The sequence below is a fragment of the Thamnophis sirtalis genome, unplaced genomic scaffold (assembly GCF_051295495.1).
Source record: "Thamnophis sirtalis isolate CommonGarterSnake01/CBP01778 unplaced genomic scaffold, rThaSir2_p1.2 scaffold_10, whole genome shotgun sequence".
Lineage (NCBI taxonomy): Eukaryota > Metazoa > Chordata > Lepidosauria > Squamata > Natricidae > Thamnophis > Thamnophis sirtalis.
The window spans coordinates 59451194-59470384 of record NW_028261390.1 but is presented as its reverse complement, the minus strand read 5'-3'; the positions used below and the strand labels follow the sequence as shown (position 1 = coordinate 59470384).

At 38.8% G+C, this 19191-nt stretch overlaps 1 protein-coding gene across 1 annotated transcript in view; it reads left to right on the top strand.

Moving 5' to 3' along the window:
• Nucleotides 1–19191, top strand: part of SPOCK3 (SPARC (osteonectin), cwcv and kazal like domains proteoglycan 3) — a 139592-nt gene that overhangs the window by 93572 nt on the left and 26829 nt on the right. The window contains exon 6 of the mRNA XM_087724689.1: nt 3548–3662. Coding sequence (XP_087580815.1) covers nt 3548–3662 — 115 coding nt within the window. The remainder of the gene's footprint in view (nt 1–3547; nt 3663–19191) is intronic.

Here is a 19191-nt window from a genome sequence, read left to right as displayed (position 1 = left end):
GGTTGTTAAAATGTAGACCCAAATTATTGGGGGCAATGTGCTGATTTTCTAAAATGTATAGAGAGGGCTGTACAGCACTGTGAAATGCTATATATGTCTAAGTACTATTGCTATAGCAAAGGTTAGAAAAATACAGTATATATACAGGTGAAACTCGAAAAGTTAGAATATCGTGCAAAAGTTCATTTATTTCAGTAATGCAACTTAAAAGGTGAAACTAATATATGAGAGAAGACTCATTACATGCAAAGCAAGATAGTTCAAGCCATGATTTGTCATAATTGTGATGGTTATGGCTTACAGCTCATGAAAACCCCAAATCCACAATCTCAGAATATTACATGCAATCAATAATAGAACAATAACGGACCTCTGAAAAGTATAAGCATGCATATGTACTCAGTACTTGGTTTGGGCCCCTTTTGCAGCAATTACTGCCTCAATGCAGCGTGGCATGGAAGCTATCAGCCTGTGGCACTGTTGAGGTGTTATGGAAGACCAGAATGCTTCAATAGCAGCCTTCAGCTCTTCTGCATTGTTCGGTTTCATGTCTCTTGTCTTTCTCTTGGCAATGCCCCATAGATTCTCCATGGGGTTCAGGTCAGGCGAGTTTGCTGACCAATCAAGCACAGTAATCCCACGGTCATTGAACCAGGTTTTGGTGCTTTTGGCAGTGTGGGCAGGTGCCAAATCCTGCTGGAAAATGAAGTCAGCATCCCCATAAAGCTCGTCTGCGGAAGGAAGCATGAAATGCTCAAAAATCTCCTGGTAGACGGCTGCATTGACCCTGGACTAAATGAAGCGCAGTGGACCAACACCAGAAGATGACATGGCTCCCCAAATCAACACAGACTGTGAAAACTTCACACTGGACTTCAAGCATCTTGCAGTGTGTGCTTCTCCATTCTTCCTCCATACTCTGGGTCCTTGGTTTCCAAATGAGATGCAAAAGTTGCTCATCAGAAAAGAGGACTTTGGACCACTGAGCAACAGACCAGGTCTGTTTCTCTTTAGCCCAGGTAAGATGCTTCTGACATTGTTTGTTGTCCAGGAGCGGCTTGACAAGAGGAATACGACATTTGAAGCCCATGTCCAGGATCTGTCTGTGTGTGGTGGCTCTTGATGCACAGACTCAGTCTCAGTCCATTCCTTGTGAAAGTCCCCAACACTTTTGAATGGCCTTTTCCTGACAATCCTCTCCAGGCTGCGGTCATCCCTGCTGCTTGTGCACCTTTTTCTTCCACGCTTTCCCCTTCCACACAACTTTCTATTAATGTGGTTTGATACAGCACTTTGGGAACATCCAACTTCTGTTGCAATTACCTTTTGAGGCTTTTCCTCCTTATGGAGGGGGTCAATGATGGTTTTCTGCACAATTGTCAGGTCAGCAGTCTTTCCCATGATGGTAATTCCTACTGAACCAGACTGAGAGACCATTTAAAGGCTCAGGAACCCTTTGCAGGTGTTATGGCTTAATTAGCTAATTAGAGTGGGACACTTTGAGCCTAGAATATTGCACTTTTTCACAATATTCTAATTTTCTGAGATTGTGGATTTGGGGTTTTCATGAGCTGTAAGTTATAATCACAATTATGACAAATCACAGCTTGAACTATCTTGCTTTGCATGTAATGCGTATCTCATATATTTGTTTCACCTTTTAAGTTTGATTACTGAAATAAATGAACTTTTGTACGATATTCTAATTTTTCAAGTTTCACCTCTATTTGTTGCATATTTTTTCACGTTGCACCAAAATGGACCCAAATTTTACACACTTATCAAAATATTTTTCTACATTACAGGTTGATATTAGTCTATAAGAAAACAATTGTTTTAATATTTGTAAAAAAATGTCATAACTCCAAATCAGGTCTCAGTATTTTGTTTGTTGCTTTATTAAAAAATTCAGTGGTTATTCTTATTCCCATTGAAGGAAGTTGTGCAAAAAAGTAAGCAGTCCAAATCATTAGCTTCTATAATAGTTTCAGGGTGGATAAAAATCAATGATTTTTCTTTTAAAAAAATGAATTTTTAAAACTTATTTTTATTTATTTTTTATTTTTAAATTTATTTTAATAAAATGCTTTTGGAGTAAAAATCTATCTAAAGATAGTTTAATTTAGTTTATTCAGCATGAAATGGGGCATGAGCATATTCTGCAACATTGGGACTGTCGCTGAGCCAACAGCAGGTCAGAGGAAGAGCGTTGCAGGACAGAATTAAGAGTTGTTTTTTTAAAAATTATGATTTAAGTTGAGTTGATTTAAATCAAGCCTTTTGCTAGTGATTTAAATCATGATTAAAATCTACTTGATCTAAATCAAATCCACACTGAATAGTTACAATGACTGATTAGTCAAGAACATATTATATATTCAGTGAACACAGAAGTACTATGACCATCTAAAAGGCAATAAAATAGACTACGATACTATCTACTGCATGTTTCACTGATCCAAACCGCTTTGCTTTCTTAACAGGTTTTAGGCTCAGTCCTGTTATCTTGGAGTGGGTATAGGATGCAATTCAATTTAAATAAAAAATAGCTGAAAGTATTGCCATTTGCATTGTTATGTATTAAAGATTGTTCCACATGTATAAACAAAAATTTATAAGTATGAATACCATTTTACTATGAATGTATATCTAGAGTTATATGCAAGTTACTTTGTCATCCTAACCCCTCAATTCCATATTCTGTTTGAGGCTAAAACTCATTTACTGTTTAATGATTATTTAATGTTTGTTTAATTTAATGATTGATGATTGTGAGAATTGACATAGTGCAAGTGAGATGTTTAATATGTGATTTTTCCACATGTGTGCTGTATCCTGTTTTATGTACTCCCAAAGAACACACTTTCTGACTTACAGAGCCACAGTGAATTATGTTAAAACTGATATTTCCAGGGGGAAGAAAAAATGCTGACATAATAGGCTAGACTTTAAACTGCTAAAATGTATAATTTCCTTTAAAAAAGCTAAAAGATCTAGAATCAGTAGAGCATTCGAACAAAACTCATTATTTGATTAAATCTATGTAAAATGTAGGAGAAGAAAGAAAATACAGGGAATAAGGAGATTATGCAGGTTATAGAGAAGAGCTGGTACCAAATAAAAAGAGATAGTCAGGAAGACATAGATGTTGCCTAATTGAGGTCATACAGCATTTTCTAATTTTGGCAATTTTCAGATGTGTGGACTTCAGCTCCAAGAATTTTCAGCCCAGCCAAGAATTACAATTTGTCTTTAGGTAACAACACAGTTACCTGACTAATGATGTGGTTTGCCTGTACTACTATGAGATAGAGATAAAGCCTGTTCCTTATCACATTTTAATAACATCTGGGTTAATGGCTTCACACCATCATTCGCCTTGGTGTTGGGTTTAAACCTCTGGGATTTACCAAGTTAATTAGTTGCGAAATAAATAAGTAAACTTATAAATAAATGGTTAATTCCAGCTACCTCAAAAATATTTAGTGAACTGCAATTTACATTACATTTGTTTATTATAAGAATTAATATTATTTTTCTATTACAGTGCAAACTAGACTATCAGGCATGTGCCTCAGGAAAACATATCTCAGCTAAGTGTGAAGGACGTTGTCCTTGCCTTTCAGAAAAGGCCACAAGTGCAGGCAGAGGTGATAAGAGAGGTAAGTTTTGATGTTCGTGTTAGATTTCTCAGTTACTTCAGCAATTGGTATGTCTGTAAATTTAAAAAAAAGAGAGAGAAGTAATTAATGACATCAACAGCTGAATGACTTTAAAGGACAGCGTATAAAAATAAACTAAATTGCTTATTTGAAACTCTACTTGTTCTAATTGGTTAGAGGAGAAGAACACCTCCTGTGTTTCTGACAAAAACATTTACATGAATGTTGCCATATTTAACCACCCAGACTTGGAAGTTAATCCTAGATCTCCAGGCACTTAACCTTTAGTTCAGCTCTCACCGAGACTTAGCAGAAAATTTCCATACACCGCTAGCTAATTTAGAGTCTTTATTCCAGACAAGCCTTAACAAGTTATTTGATTGCTCACTGCAGAACCTCTCTGTATTTGTGTTCCAGCATGTAAATTTTTGGCTTCTTCTTTCTGCCTTTCTAATTGATGGATACTTGGCCCATTTGCCTGGTAGCACTGGATGGCTGAGCTATCCAGATAACAGTTGTCTCTAAGCCTGGTTTGTTCAGTGCCAGTTTCAGCCATTACTGATATCTCCATGAAGTCACCATAAACCACATTAGATGTAGAAGAGTCTCTATTTATATCTTTAGCAGAAAGTGATATAGAATCCAGGGTTTCTTTGGCGTATTTTTAATAATTATTTTTGCATTTTCCATTTGGCCAAGTGGTTTTATTTGGAAAAAAGCTGAGTTACCAATACGTTTACGGATATCAATATAAAATAATGCAAACAAACAAAATATTAAAAACTAAAGAAACACAAAAGTGCAGAGTGTTGAAGAATAAAGAAAGATATGTAACAAATGACTTTCTGCTCCTTCCAGCTTTACACGTACTTGAGTATTTTAATAAAAATGAAAAAAAATAATAACTTCCTCTCATAAATGAGCCATGGTGGTGCAATGGTTAGAATGCAGTACTTCAGGCTACTTCTGCTGCCTGCCGGCTGCCTGCAATTTTGCAGTTCGAATCTCACCAGGCTCAAGGCTGACTCAGCCTTTCATCCTCCCGTTGTTGGTAAAATGAGGACCCAAATTGTTGGGGTTAATAAGCTGACTCCGTAAACCATTTAGAGAGGACTATAAGCCCAGTAAAGTGGTATGTAAGTCTTAAGTACTATTGCTATTATGTTATGGCTTTTTTATTGCTTCTTGACTGTAAAACACAATATGTGAAGTTGCAAATTCATTTTCGTATGGAGAAAGCTTGAGGGCTGCATGATACTGAGATAGGCTCAACGTCATTACTAGACTGACGTTAGCATGACGTTAGCATGGATAATTGGTTGATAAGTTCTTCTGTATTTATCATGGTTCTTTTCTGGAGGCACAGTTTGGCCCAGAACTGCTCGTGCATTCTCTCTTCTAAGCTTTGCTGCCTCTTATGGTAGTAACCTGATACATTTTTGTTAGTTTTGACAATGTGACTTTAGCAGTCTCCGTATGCGAATTGAGCCAAATCAATATTTAAAGGTTCCCATGCAAATAGTTATTACTCAAAAAAGGAGGTGCAATGCTATAAAGGCTATTTTCTCTGAACCATACTTGTGTGGTTTTGGGAGGGAGACTTTCTAGCTTTGTGCCATGTTCTAATTAATTGCACAGGGTATCACAAGTGTTAGAGCAGTAATGAGATTTCCACCCCCACTTCCCAAGGAAGAAGGAAAGCTTGCTAAGCTGCTTTGGCAACTTTCTAAGTATCACAAGAAAACCCAGCAGTTTTAGATTACAAAACTACAGTACTACCGGTATGTAAGGCCAAGTCAGAGATAGGTTCTCCTGAATTCTGCACATAACAGGTGAAGCCTACTAAGTTACCGCATTTTTCGGAGTATAAGACGCACCCTTTTTCCTCTAAAAAGAGGCTGAAAATGTGGGTGCGTCTTATACACCAAATACAGCATTTTTTTTTGCCTCCTGAAGCCCCACCCCTTCACCAAAATTCATAGCCTTATGGAGGCTTTCAGACAGCTCCTGGGGCTTGGTGAGGGCAGAAATGAGTGAAAAATGGGCCGTTTTTTGCCCCCCTCCCAGCCCCCTGCAGCACTCTATAAGCCTCCATAAGACTATGCATGCATTTTTTTGACAAAACAACAGCCCGTTTTTGCAAAAAAATGGGCGGTTTTTTGCTCGTTTTTGACCTCTCACCTTCCAGGAGTACTCTGCAAGCCCCCCCCAGTTATTCATGACTCTTTTTTTGAAAAAAGGGGCACATTTTTCTGAAAAACGGGCCATTTTGGGGAGGTTTGCAGAGTGCAAAACTCCCCCCCCTTTCAAAAAGCTGTTTAGTTAGAGTGGTTGATGAGAATTACATTGATCAAGTGCTGTCCCAGCAGAAACAAAGTTTTAGGTGCTACAGATTGTCAGTGATTTCCTTCTCCAGCACAAGGATAAATATACCTGGAAACATCTATCTACCCACCTACTGTCTCTTTCCCTACCTACCTGTTCTGACCACCAACATCCCGGCCTGTGAATAAACCAGAACACAGGCTTGGCTGTTTGCCACTGTTCAATTACTGAGATAATGAATCCTTTGGCTGAGGGCCCAGGCAACTCACGTTCAATAGAATAGATCTGCAGCAACCCAGATAGTTCAAACGAAGCAACACAGATAGTCCAAATGAACTGTGGGAATAAGTGCAGAGAAATGCTCCCACAGGATGTGCCATAGTGTACACGAAACAATGAAAGCGCATGGGAATGTGGAAAACAGGATAAATGACTCATAAAAGTAACTGGCCACAGGCAAGCTCTGGCCTTAAATGATAACATTGTATGCTAATGAGTGTAATAAGAATAAAAGGGGGTTTCAGAGTCTGTTCTGAACTCTCATCCCAAGACATCTTGCCTGAGTGTCTTATTCCTCATGAGAGACCATCACAATGAACAGACACGGCTAGAATACACAGATAGATTTTCTTAACTACTAATTCGAACGGTTGTTTCCTGAAAATGTCCCCTCTCAATGTCTCACCTATAATCTCTCTTGGGAGGGGCCAATCAACAACCACCTGTGCTTAATCATCTTCTGTGAGTCTCCCTACGGAGTTGCTGCTTCCGTTTCTCAGCCCTTCTCAATCTAGCATCAGGGATAAACTGCTTTTGATCCTCCCCACTGCTCCATGCTTCAGGTGCCTCCTAGTGGCCAACCAGCCTCTCTGGTCCCTGCTCTGAGTCTGAACCCTGCCCAGGGTCCTCCACATCATCCAGAGCAAATTCATATGGTTCCTTGCTATCCGAGTCCATCAGCAGCTCAATCGGATCCTGCTGGGCCACAACACCTACCTACTGCATTTCTCTCTCTCTATTTTTCTCTCTATATCCCTCTACCTACCTATCTACACTCTCTCTCCCTACCTACCTACCTACTGTATCTCCCCCCCCTCTCTCTCTCTCTCTCTCTCTCCCTCCCTTTATCTACCTACCCCTACTCTCACTTCCCCGCTACCTACCTACTGTATTTCTCTCTCTTTCCCTCCCTCTCTATCCCTCTATCTACCTACCTACTTTTTTTTTAAAAAAAGCCTCTTCAAAACCTGGGTGCGTCTTATACTCTGAAAAATATGGGTAAGTGCTTTGATAAAGTGGTAAGTTATCAAAGCTAATAATAAAGGGAAGTTATTTATGCCAACTCTCCTGACACCAAGGAATTAGAGGCAACTCTCCCCAGTAGATGCTTTTTGACAACATATCAGGGCTGATTATTCACCCCAGTAAATTAGTAGATACTTTTTGGCATCATGCCAAGACTGATTATTCAGGAGACCATATGGAAAAATAAAAGCTTGCTTTGATAGCTCTTTGGAAATTTTATTCAAAAGGTGGAATAGGTTGATTCCTGAACTGGTTTAATACAACTAAGGTTCTTTGCTGTACAATTCATAGTTGTCCTTGCTATCTTTAAAAAAAAATACATATTTCAAGAATTGAGTGTGGTAAAATTAGTGCCATGATATCAAACAATATATCTCCTCGTCTAATTTCATCCAACCTGTGATTAAAAACAAATAAAGTTGTAGAAATATTTTGTGTTTTGCATATACAGGTAATTCCTGAGTTATGACAGTTTACTTAGTGACTGTTCAAAATTTTGACATAGCCCCCCACAAGCAGTTATCGCCCAGTCCCAAAGTTATGAATGTTGCAGTACCACGGCGCTTGTTCACACTTACAAATGATGGCAGAGGCACTGCAACATTCGCCCTGCATATTCCCCTACCCTGCTAGGATTCCACAGCCATTGGGCATGTGGAGATGCACTTACCTTGCAATGATCTAGCGAGCTATCGGTTCCTTTGCCTGCTTCAGTGCACTTTTTATAGAAAACCGCCCTAAAGTAGTCAGAGATCAAGCAAGATCAGTAGCATGAGATCTCACACTACTGATCTTGCAAGATCTTGCATGACAGTACTTTAAACTTCTGTTCTCTGCGAACCGAGGCCTGTACCAGTTCCAGCTGAAGAGCACTTGCAAGCCGATGAGACTTTGGGGCAGTGAAATTGGATTTCTTCCAGCCTCCCATGGACTTGCAAACACTCTTTGTGCCGAGACTGCAAGCAGTCAAAGAAAGCATGGCAGACAGGCTGGAAAGGAGACAGATGTTCAGAAAGTAAGTGACACAGTGTGGCAGGATGGGAAGGGAGCAATTGTGGGGACCGTAGGGGCAGGAGCATGAGGTATCTCAGTGGGTCAAGCGAGGCTTTGTGTGGTTCAAAGCAGGTGGCCTGCTCCATCACTAGGCCCACCATGATCTTTCCCATCCTGAGATACCTCAGGTGCATTTAACGATTAGCGAAATCAATTCAATTGAATTCACATTCAATTAGCGAACGCATGGACGAAAGCAGGGAGTAATTGCGGTCAAGTTATGAGATTCACTCCTACAAATCTTCAGATTGGCAGACTCCATTACAGTCGTACTTGAGGAGTGCCTGTAGTTTACAACATAATTCTTGCAAAATGATAACTGAATTTGTACAATCCCCTCATCAATAAATTGAAATAATAACTACATAAAGTTATATAGCAATAGTTAGGCTTATATACCGCTTCATAGGGCTTTCAGCCCTCTCTAAGCGGTTTACAGAGTCAGCATATTGCCCCCAACAACAATCTGGGTCCTCATTTTACCCACCTCGGAAGGATGGAAGGCTGAGTCAACCTTGAGCCTGGTGGGATTTGAACAGCCAAACTGCTGAACTGCAGTCAGCTGAAGTAGCCTGCAGTGCTATAAGTATAAGTTATTATAAGTAATTGACTAAATAACTAATAGAGAAAAGGATAGCCCAGGCAAAATGAGTATAAGGTTTAAGACTGCCTGCTTTATCTGGACAATCACAATTTCAATCTCTCTCCCTCCCTCCCTCTCTCTGAGTTGCAAGTTTTTTTTTCTTTAATATTTAATCTGAGTGGTTTTAACTAAATTGACTTCCTCAAAACCAAGCTTGTCAACCAGATTGAATAATGTCTTCTCTCTATATTTCTAATTTCCAGCTCAACTTGAATCAGAACTGATTCTTTTGGGCATAGCCATAATTATTAAAGATCCACTTAGCAATGCCTTTCTTTTTATGATTGCTTAGGAATTTATTCTTGTTTTTTTTCTTTTTTCTTTTAATTTTGAAAGAAAAAAACCATTTCATAATCATCCCTTACCTTTGTAATTCTGTTGACTGTTTAATAAATCTAACAGCTCTAATTATGGTAAGATGAAATATTCTACAACCTAATGTTGTATTAACCTTTGCAATTAACTGCACAATGCTTGTCATTTTTTTAAAAAAATAAATGGTTACAGTTGAATAGCTATTATAATAATTTGCTGCATATAATGATAAAAGTTTAAGCTTAAAATTATGTACATTTTGTTCCATTTATTTTTTGAAATAAGCAAAATGCATGGATTTATTTTTGACACTTCAAAATTTTAAATGTTCGTAATCCTTTGTTTTTGTACAAATGTATAATTACACATAAGGAGTTCCTAAGCCAAGTATTATGTCATATTTCTAAACTGTCCTGGAATAATCTTCTCACATTGAAAGCTATTCTGACCAGAGGGCCCTCAGATATTTGAGTTCAACTCTTACTAGTTTGATATGGTGAATTTATTTATATTTATACGAGAAAAGTCTACCAAGTACATTTTAACGAGACAAATCTGAATCTTATCTAACTTAGATAAAAATCTGTTTTTAATGGCAGAACTATTTTTTTAATAAAGTAGCAACAGAACTTTTGATCTGTTTTCAATAGAAACTAATTACCAGTTCCCTGCCCCAATACTTGTCATAAACAAATTTGCAAATGCAATTAAAAAAATCAGCCATTAGAATACTAATGTGTACATGTTAATGCTGTTTTTTCAGATGATAATTTCTAAAACCCAGCATTTGGGATCTAAAGAGAAAGAGTGAGAAAGCCTATCTCGGGGGTCAGCAACCTGCAGCTCTGGAGCCGCATATGGCTCTTTCATCCCTCTGCTGCTGCTCCCTGTTGCTTGTCAGTACTACAATTTTAAGAGGAGCTTCCAGTTGAGGGGAGCAGGGCGTGACAGGAGGAGACTCTGGCAAGGGCGGATTTTCCAGTTGGTTCCACAATTGATCGGACTTTTGACAAGGACAGGTAGAGGAAAAAGGACACTGCAACTAGGAGGAGGCTGTATGGTGGGGGAACCAGACTTCCGGTCGGCTCCAGAATTGAACAGGGGACTTTTGAATGTTTAAGGTTGCTGACCCCTGGTCTATCTATACTGAGTTTACTGTGTGTGCATTACGAGAGGCATTCTAATAAGGCTAGTTGAGTGATCTTGGGCCAATCACTTTTTCTCAGCTCTGGGAATCAGGCAGTGGCAAATCACTTCTGAAAAACTTCAGATATTAGTCCAAACAGTCCAACATTGACTGGTAAAAATGCAAGTGCATTTTATTGGATGTTCTTACTAACTTGCTCATAATTGGAAATTCCGCCCATAAATCTGATGTTCTTAACTAGTTCTCCTTGTGCTAAATTCATGATGGTCTTTATTAGGGAATGTTAGGGAAGCAGTTTTTATGCAAGTTTCAATCTCAAAAGCATGTATGTACAGAAGAACACAGGCCCACACAGAAAATTCTATAGAAAAATACTCACTCCTCAAATTTTCTTGCATATCTTTGGAAATCAGTATTAGCAGAGCTTTATGTGGATCCAGCTAATATATAAAAGGAATCAGAATGATAGATATCTGCAAGGAGATTAAACAAGGAGGCAATGTGGCTGGGAATATGTGCTTTGATGTTCAATGCAAACTCCTCTGGTACTTCTTACAATGTCACACACAAGACATCTCAATTTTGCACTGTACTTTTTATCATTTTGGCAAAATCCCAGCTTGCTGCAAATACTCTGGTCTGAATGAAGAGGTAGGAGCAAAGTTTGGTGCTTGATTCACTTATTTCATTAACAACGTTATCCAATTTGTGATTTGCCACTAGGTGAAATAATAATTTCAATCTTCCCCACTTATCTCCGGTCAATCAATGTATTAAAGGAAGAATGACTGTCACTTATATTAGTACTTCATTAAACTCACAGGCTAACTAAAAATGTCCCATATAAATCTCACAAATTTCATCACAGAGAAGAACTCGCCACAGATTCACTGTGGCAAAGAAATCTCTGAAAAACTTCAGAATTTCTGAAGTCATATATAGCAAAAGTTACAAAATAATTTTAATGCTCGAAGAATCCACTGATACATCTTGAGCAATAGTGGGATACGACTGGTACACCCCAGTATAGGCATACTGATGCATGCTGGGAGCACCAGTTACCATTTCAGTATGGTACTCCAGAGGGCCCATCCACCCACCCACTCTCCTTACCGCTATTTGAGCCGATTGGGGCTTTCGCCTGTGCGACGCTCCGCTGAGCAGCTGGAGTGTTGCGGGCAGTAAGTGCGCACACGCTGTTGTGCATGTGCTGTGCAAATTCACGTGGTGGACTCCAAGCCCCGCTGCAACGTACTGGTTGCAACGGGATCCAGAACCCACCACTGACCTTGAGGGACATTGTTTGGAAGATGATCAGGAGCAATAGGGAGAACAAATCTTCCCTGGATTTTCTTGTCATAATCTTAGCAAGTTGTTTTCTAATAGTTTACAGAATGTTATGTTTAATATTCATATTTAAAATAAGATAATAAAAAATATCCTTGAAATTGTACTATAGAAATAGAGAACAGTGATTTCAATGCAGACTATATTAGTCTGTTTTAAATTACAGTTTCAACATTTCATATCCATCTTTTATGATGTTAGCAATCACAACCTTGGTCACAGTGCGTGTTAACAATTTCTTATTAACAGTAACTGCCTTGTACTTCACTTCCAGCATTTCATATCCATTTTTTTATTATATTAATGTTCACATCCTTGGCAACAGTAGATGTTAAAAAAAATTCTTATTTCTTTAACATCTAGTAACTGCCTTGTTCTTCACTTGTTCTATTATTTTAATTAGCACTTTTATTGCCGGTTTAATTCTGACCTTAAATTACTTTTATTAATGCACATCACTCTATTTGCAATTTTAAATAGTTTATGGGAAAAAGTGATTTTAACTTCCAGTGGGCCCAGTAGGTCTGTTTTTTGCCCTCCCGAGGATCCAGAGGCTTTCTAGGAGGCTGGGGAGGGCAAAAAACGGCACAACGCGCAAACTGGAAGTCTGTTCCCAAAATTCTGGTTTCCGTGTTGGGCAGTTTTTCGCCCTCCAGAAGATTCAGAGAAGCGATTCAGAGGGTGAAAAATGGCCAAAAGTCAAGGCCGAAAATCAGATGATGGGGCAATGCCTCACGTGCCCTCAGAAATGGCTCCGCGTGCCACCTGTGGCACATGTGCCATAGGTTCTCCATCACGGGCCTAGCTGGTTTGAAATTACAATAATATGTGACAAATTAAGTCAGCACTATCTGCATGTTCACTGGGCATGAGAACGACCCAAGCCTGCTATATTTAAAGTAACAATCAGAACAAAGCATAAAAGAGTGGGTCCCTGGCACTTTCAGCACTCAATTTCAAAATAAAATCTAAACTAAGGTTGCAATAGTTTTCCGTCTGGGAGCATCATTGTTATCTACATTATTTCTTAATTTCAGCAGCCTAGGTGGAAAAAATATATATAATAGTAGTGTTGGTATTACTAAACAATACAAACCATTTAACGGAGAATTACCCTAAAACCAGCCCAGAAATATCACTTTCCATATTGATGTATTGCCTTAAAATCGTCCAGTGGTCCATATGTAACTTGAGAGTATGTTGAACAAAGCACACTATATCCAAGTGTGAGAGTTAAAGAATCCATCATATAGATGCATTCTTCATTTATTTTATTGTTTATTGCTCTTTTCTTCCACTACAAGGAAGGAAAAAGGGAAGAAATAAAACAAAAATAATTCTTTTTTTAAAGGCATATCAAATGCACAGTCCTTTTTGAAAAACATTACTTCCCTATGTATGGAAATAAGAATTCTACCATACAATGTAAATGTATGGGGAACTTGTTATTTCTCCCTTTTGTAAGATCCTGGTGATAGGGATGGGAGTGAGTAAATAAGTTTTTTTCTTCATGGTCCTGGTGTTATGTAACAAAGCCTCTGCCAAGATTAACTTGTTGGACTTCCAGAAACATTATGATGGAAGTTTATTCAATTCCATTTTTAGTTTTATTTAAATTACAATTCTCTAGTGCGAAAGTCTGATTGAACACACAAGGATTTTGGCTCCAGTGCATAAACTCTGTTTAACATACAAGGAACAAGTGATTAATCATGAACATATCCATAATACAATAATAAGATACAGCACTCAGTGATAGTCATAAGAAACGAAATTTTAAAAAAATCAACATAAATCATAAGATACAGACAACAAGCTGATAGTCACACGGTGTTAAAGAATAAGTAAAAAGATGAAAAGCATAATCATAGTAATACAGATCTAGTACGTTGATATCTTATGATGGTTAACCTTTCCGGCACCAAGTGCCGAAACTGGGGCCCATGCACCAAAACCCGGAAGAGAGCAGCTGTCAGCGTTCCAAGTATCATGTAGAATTAAATCAGAGTCCAAGGCAAAAGATCCTTAAAGTTCCAATTTAATAAAGCAGACATCTTAGCATATATGTGTTAATCCCAATTCTGGAAATTACATCAGAATTCCACCCAGTTAAAAGTTCATGATCTTGTCCCCACAATCCATCACATGGTCCAATCTTCTTCTTCTACGCTGGCGTTTCCACCCAGCTGCTTCCGGTCAGGTGTAAAAATGCGGAGACAAAAGATGACCTTGGTCTTCTAGAAAAGAATGATAACAATACATTCCACAATCCTACTCCTGTCTATTCCCCACTCCCATCAACTATACTAATGAAAAAACATAATGAAATAAGAGAAAGTGTGGCAGGCCAAAATTCTAAAAGGAGTATAATTGCAGGCCTGACAGCAGCTGGCTGGTGTGCATCTATGCGATGGAAATCTGAAGAGCAGCTGGCGATGGCGTGCATGCCCAGGGAGAGGGCTTTGTGTGCCACTTCTGGCACATGTGCCACAGGTTTGCCATTACAGTCCTAGGGCATAAGACCATGTTTTGCAAATTCTAGTGTTTTGGCATGCAATGCCCAACAGTGTTATCTTGAGTGAAGAAGTTGAAACAGTTTATGTCCAGGATGTGAGGTATTTAGGTATTCAGCCCTCTTTCTGGCTCGTGCAGTATACAGGTCCTCAATGGAAGACAGGCGGGTTGCAATTGTTTTTTTCTGCAGTCCTAACTATCCGTTGAAGTCTGTGCTAGTCCTGTTTGATTGATGTGCCAAATCAGACAGTTACAGATGTACAAATAACAAACTCTCCTACTAAAACTAGATTAGCTTATTGAACTTCCAGAAACTTTATGATGGAATTTTATATTGTATATAAATGATGTAATACCTTATTTATTTCAGTTCAAATTAATTTATTTTCCACATTACTCTGGTTTACTAACTCTACTTTGCCAAGCATCTGATATTACAGATTTATCGCAGCGACGTATGAATGTTTGTGTGTATGTGTTCTGCCCCCCCCCCTCCGTACAGTGAGTCACACTGACACAAGATTACTGTTAGTCACACTTTATTCACAGTAATTACTCACAGACAAGACGTTGGCAGCAACCCAGACTCCCACAGATAAGAGATACACACAAAAGCTTCTCCAGCTTAGTGAAACGGTTGTGTCCTGCAAAAGGTCTCCTCCCAAAGTCTCTTCTTATATACTCTCTTGGGATGAGCTTAATCACAACCACCTGGGCCTGATTATCTTCTATGTCTCCGTAATTGCTGCCTGCGCTTCACCAACCTTCTTTGCCTGGCTCCAGGACCAACTCCCTTTGCTCCTCCCCACTGCTCCAGGGCCTGACGTCAGGGACAAACTCCCTCTGGCTTTCACCGCTGCTCCATGTCTCAGGCGCCTCCTGGTGGCCAACCAGCCTCTCTAGTCCCTGCTCGGAGTCTGAACCCTGTCCAGGGTCCTCCACATCTTCCAGAGTTGACTCATAGGGTCCCTCACTATCGGAGTCTGTCGGCAGCTCCAACGGCTCCTGCTGGGCCACAACAGTATGTATGAATGAAATATGAGAGAAATAGTTCAAGATATTATAGGAATCCAGGGATAGGAATACTGCTTCAGGAGCTTTTGGTACTCCTTGCCTATCCACTAGAGTGATGTCCTATTTAATTTTAAAAGAAAATGGAAAAAATAGATTTATATATCTACTTTCTTTGCCAGGAAATAAAATATTTACTTCCCCAGAAATTAAAAATCCTGTCATTCCTGGTAAAATTTATCCTTACATAATTTAGAAAGACATCTCGCATAGCCCGTAGTTCATTTTTCTATCTGTCACTCGGTCACTTTATTTCTACAAGCAATCTAATTTCAGATGCAACTGAGAAACTGCATACGCCCTTAAGAAAAACCATGCCATATAAAGTTTAGAAACACAAAAGAAATAGAATTTTTATGTGGTTTGGTCTTTTGAGGTAGTTGAAGTACACAGCTTGAGAGACCTTCAAAGGATTGATCTGAGGACATATTTTTCAATAACTTTTTTACTTTTTTTTAAAACTGAGAAGCAGTTTTTGAAAGAATTTATATGCTAATTTATCAAGGACACTGTTAACCCACATTGCCATTTCTTTGAAAAAGGAAGATAGAAAAAGTGCTTTCATTTTATTTGAAAATTGTTATACTTACCACAAGTTATTGAATCCCAATAATATTGTTTTTTGTATGGGACGTGGTGGCTCAGTGGCTAAGATGCTGAACTTGTCGATCAGAAAGGTCAGCAGTTCGGCGGTTCGAATCCCTAGTGATCTCCCATTACTGTCCCAGCTTCTGCCAACCTAACAGTTCGAATGCATGTGAAAATGTAAATAGAAAAATAGGAACCACCTTTGGTGGGAAGATAACAGCATTCCATACGCCTTCGGTGTTTAATCATGCTGACCACATGACCACAGAGACATCTTCGGAAAACACTGGTTCTTCAGCTTTGAAACTGAGCTGAGCACCGCCCCCTAGAGTCAGGAACGACAAACGTGTGTGAGGGGAATGTTTAATATTGTTTTTTGCAATTTAAATTTAATTCCACAATGATTCCCCCCCTTCCAACAGAGGCCAAATACAGGTAGTCCTTAACTTTCAACAGTTCATTTATTAACCATTCAAAGCTACAAGGGCCTTGAAAAAAGTGACTTATGACTGTTTTTCACACTTACAACCAACTAAGCAATCCATAGAAAACATTTGGCTATCACTGTCATTGGGCTTAGACTAGGGGTGTCAAACTCACAGCATCATGTTGTTGTCACATGAGGTATTGTGACTTTTCCCCCTTCACCAAACCACAAGTGGGTGTGGCCAGTGCGTGACGCATCCTGCCCGCAGGCTGCGAGTTTGACACCCCTGTTTTAGACAGTCTTGTTTTCACCTATGTTGTTGATGCCTTTGATGCTGTTTGCAGCCACAATAACATTTGCTGTCTAGCATAAGACAGAGGTTGCTTGTAAAAAAATCAGTGAATTTTTCAGTGTCACAGGGACATGGAACTTTCACTTTGAAATAAAAGCTCAAAACTTGACAATTGCAAGGTCTTATTGACTGTTGCAATTTTATTAAAAGACTGGAGCTACCTGTTCTTTATCCTGGAAGCTTTTAAAACTAAAAGCATTACTAGCACCTGAATTTCAATTTTCCTCTTTAGACAAGACCTACTGATGAATTTTGACTTGGGGAATTAGAGTTCTCCAGCTTCTGCAACATACCGATATTTAAAGGGGCACTCTCAATATCAAGTCGTTAACCTCCAGCCTCACTCAAGAGACCCTCAAGCTTCTTCCTGCTTGTTACAGAAGCAGATTTTCCTCATTGGCAGCTGTACTTCCGGTGAATCATTAATCTCCCTCAGTATTGAAAAAGCCTTGGCCTAAGAGCCTAGCAGTTAATGGTAAATCAGGCTTGATGCTCACCATTTTGTTAGCACCTCTTTCCTCTTCTGACCAAGTTCCAGCAGAAATACTTGAAGGTAATCCGTCATGGTAAAAAACAGCTTTTAGAAATCAATGTTGCTTTGGGCAATAAGAGCCGAGGTGGCACAGTGGTTAGAGTGCAGTACTGCAGGCTACTTCAGCTGACTGCTAGCTGCAGTTCGGCAGTTCAAATCTCACCGGCTCAAGGTTGACTCATTCTTCCATCCTTCTGAAGTGGGTAAAATGAGGACCCAGATTGTTGGAGAAAATATGCTGACTCTGTAAACCTAACCTCTGTAACCTCTGATAACTTAAAATTGAATTTATAGATATAGCACTTTCCCCACATAATATGCATGTCACTTGCATTAATAGTTGGCAGTACAAGTGTGTTCTCTACAAGTGAACCAGGAAGGCTGGATGCTTAATAGTTTCAGAAGATTTCATTCTTTTCATTTCACATTGCAAATTATCATATTTGCATATCATTGGCTGTTTTTTAAGGAAAAGATTGTTCATTTGCTTAATAATACAAATATGAAACAACTTGTTTTTCAATATGCTCTCCAGAGTATGAAGCAGCAGATAAATAGGCTGTACTACTTAGCATAATAAAGTTATGCCATAAATGATAACGTTTCCAATAAATTAGAACAGGGATGTCAAACTCATTGTGGGCCGCATCAGGGTTGAATTTCACATGGGGGAGGAGATGGGTGTGGCCATGGTGGGCGTGGCCACCTCGACGTCACTCATGTCAGGAGTGCCTGTGGTGGCCTGAGCACTCTGCCTATGAAAACAGGCTCCTGAACTCCATTTTCGGTCACCTGCAATCCTCTGCCAATGAAAATGGAGCTTGGGAAGGCAGCAGATGGCCCTCCCAAGCTCCATTTTCTCTGGCTGAGGCACTGTGGTTTGGTCCTTTGCTGTTCCCAGGGTGGCCCTGGGGAGCCAGATCTAAGCAACCAAGGCCCGGGGGGGGCGGAATTGGCTCCCGGGCCTTAAGTTTTCCAACCTGAATTGGAACAATTACACAGTGAAACAACTTGTCTCTCAAAGTTGTTCATGCTCCAACACTGGAAGTTTTTAAGAAGAGATTGGATAAGCATTTGTCTGAAATGATATAGGGTTTCCTGCCTAAGCAGGGGGTTGGACTAGAAGACCTTCAAGGTCCCTTCCAACTCTGTTATTCTAGTCTAGTCTAATCTAGTCTAGTCTAGTCTACTGTACTCCACCCTATTCTATATCATTTTTTGCTGCTGTTTCTGTTTGAGTAATCTTGTGTCAATCTTTGAATATAGTGCAGTATTTAGTTATATGTATGATTATTTAAAAAATTCTATAAATAGTGGCAGTGTATTGCATACTGAAAGTCATATTTAAGATCAATGCTATTATAGGCTATTTTTTTAGTGTTTATTATTCAGCTGAAGCATACACATATAACAAATTAGGGGCCTTTTAGAGATTTGGGAAATGATGTTGGATTTGGAATGTTGGGAAGTAGTGTTTATTATTATAATTATATAGTTATATTATTATAATATATTTATTATAATAAAGTTCTAAAATTACTAAATGCTAATCTATACTGCTATACTGAAATAAATTTCAGAAGTATCGCATATTCCCTGTGCTTTCTCTATAATATATAGATTATTTTGAAGAATCCAAGTTAGAAATGTTACATATCTATTTCTGTAATCAAGTTGTTTAACTTGTCAGGGTAAAGTTAAAATATACAGTATGACTAGCATAATATATAACAGCCCACAGTGATTATTCCTTGCTATTCTTCAAAGATATATTCAGTAGTAATGCATTTCTAATGTTACATGAACAGTTGAAACAATTTTTTCTTCAAGCATCAGTAATTGACAGATTATTTTCTGACTTTCTTCAGCAAAGTCCTAATGTTATCAACAATTTAATCAGTCCCAGTTTC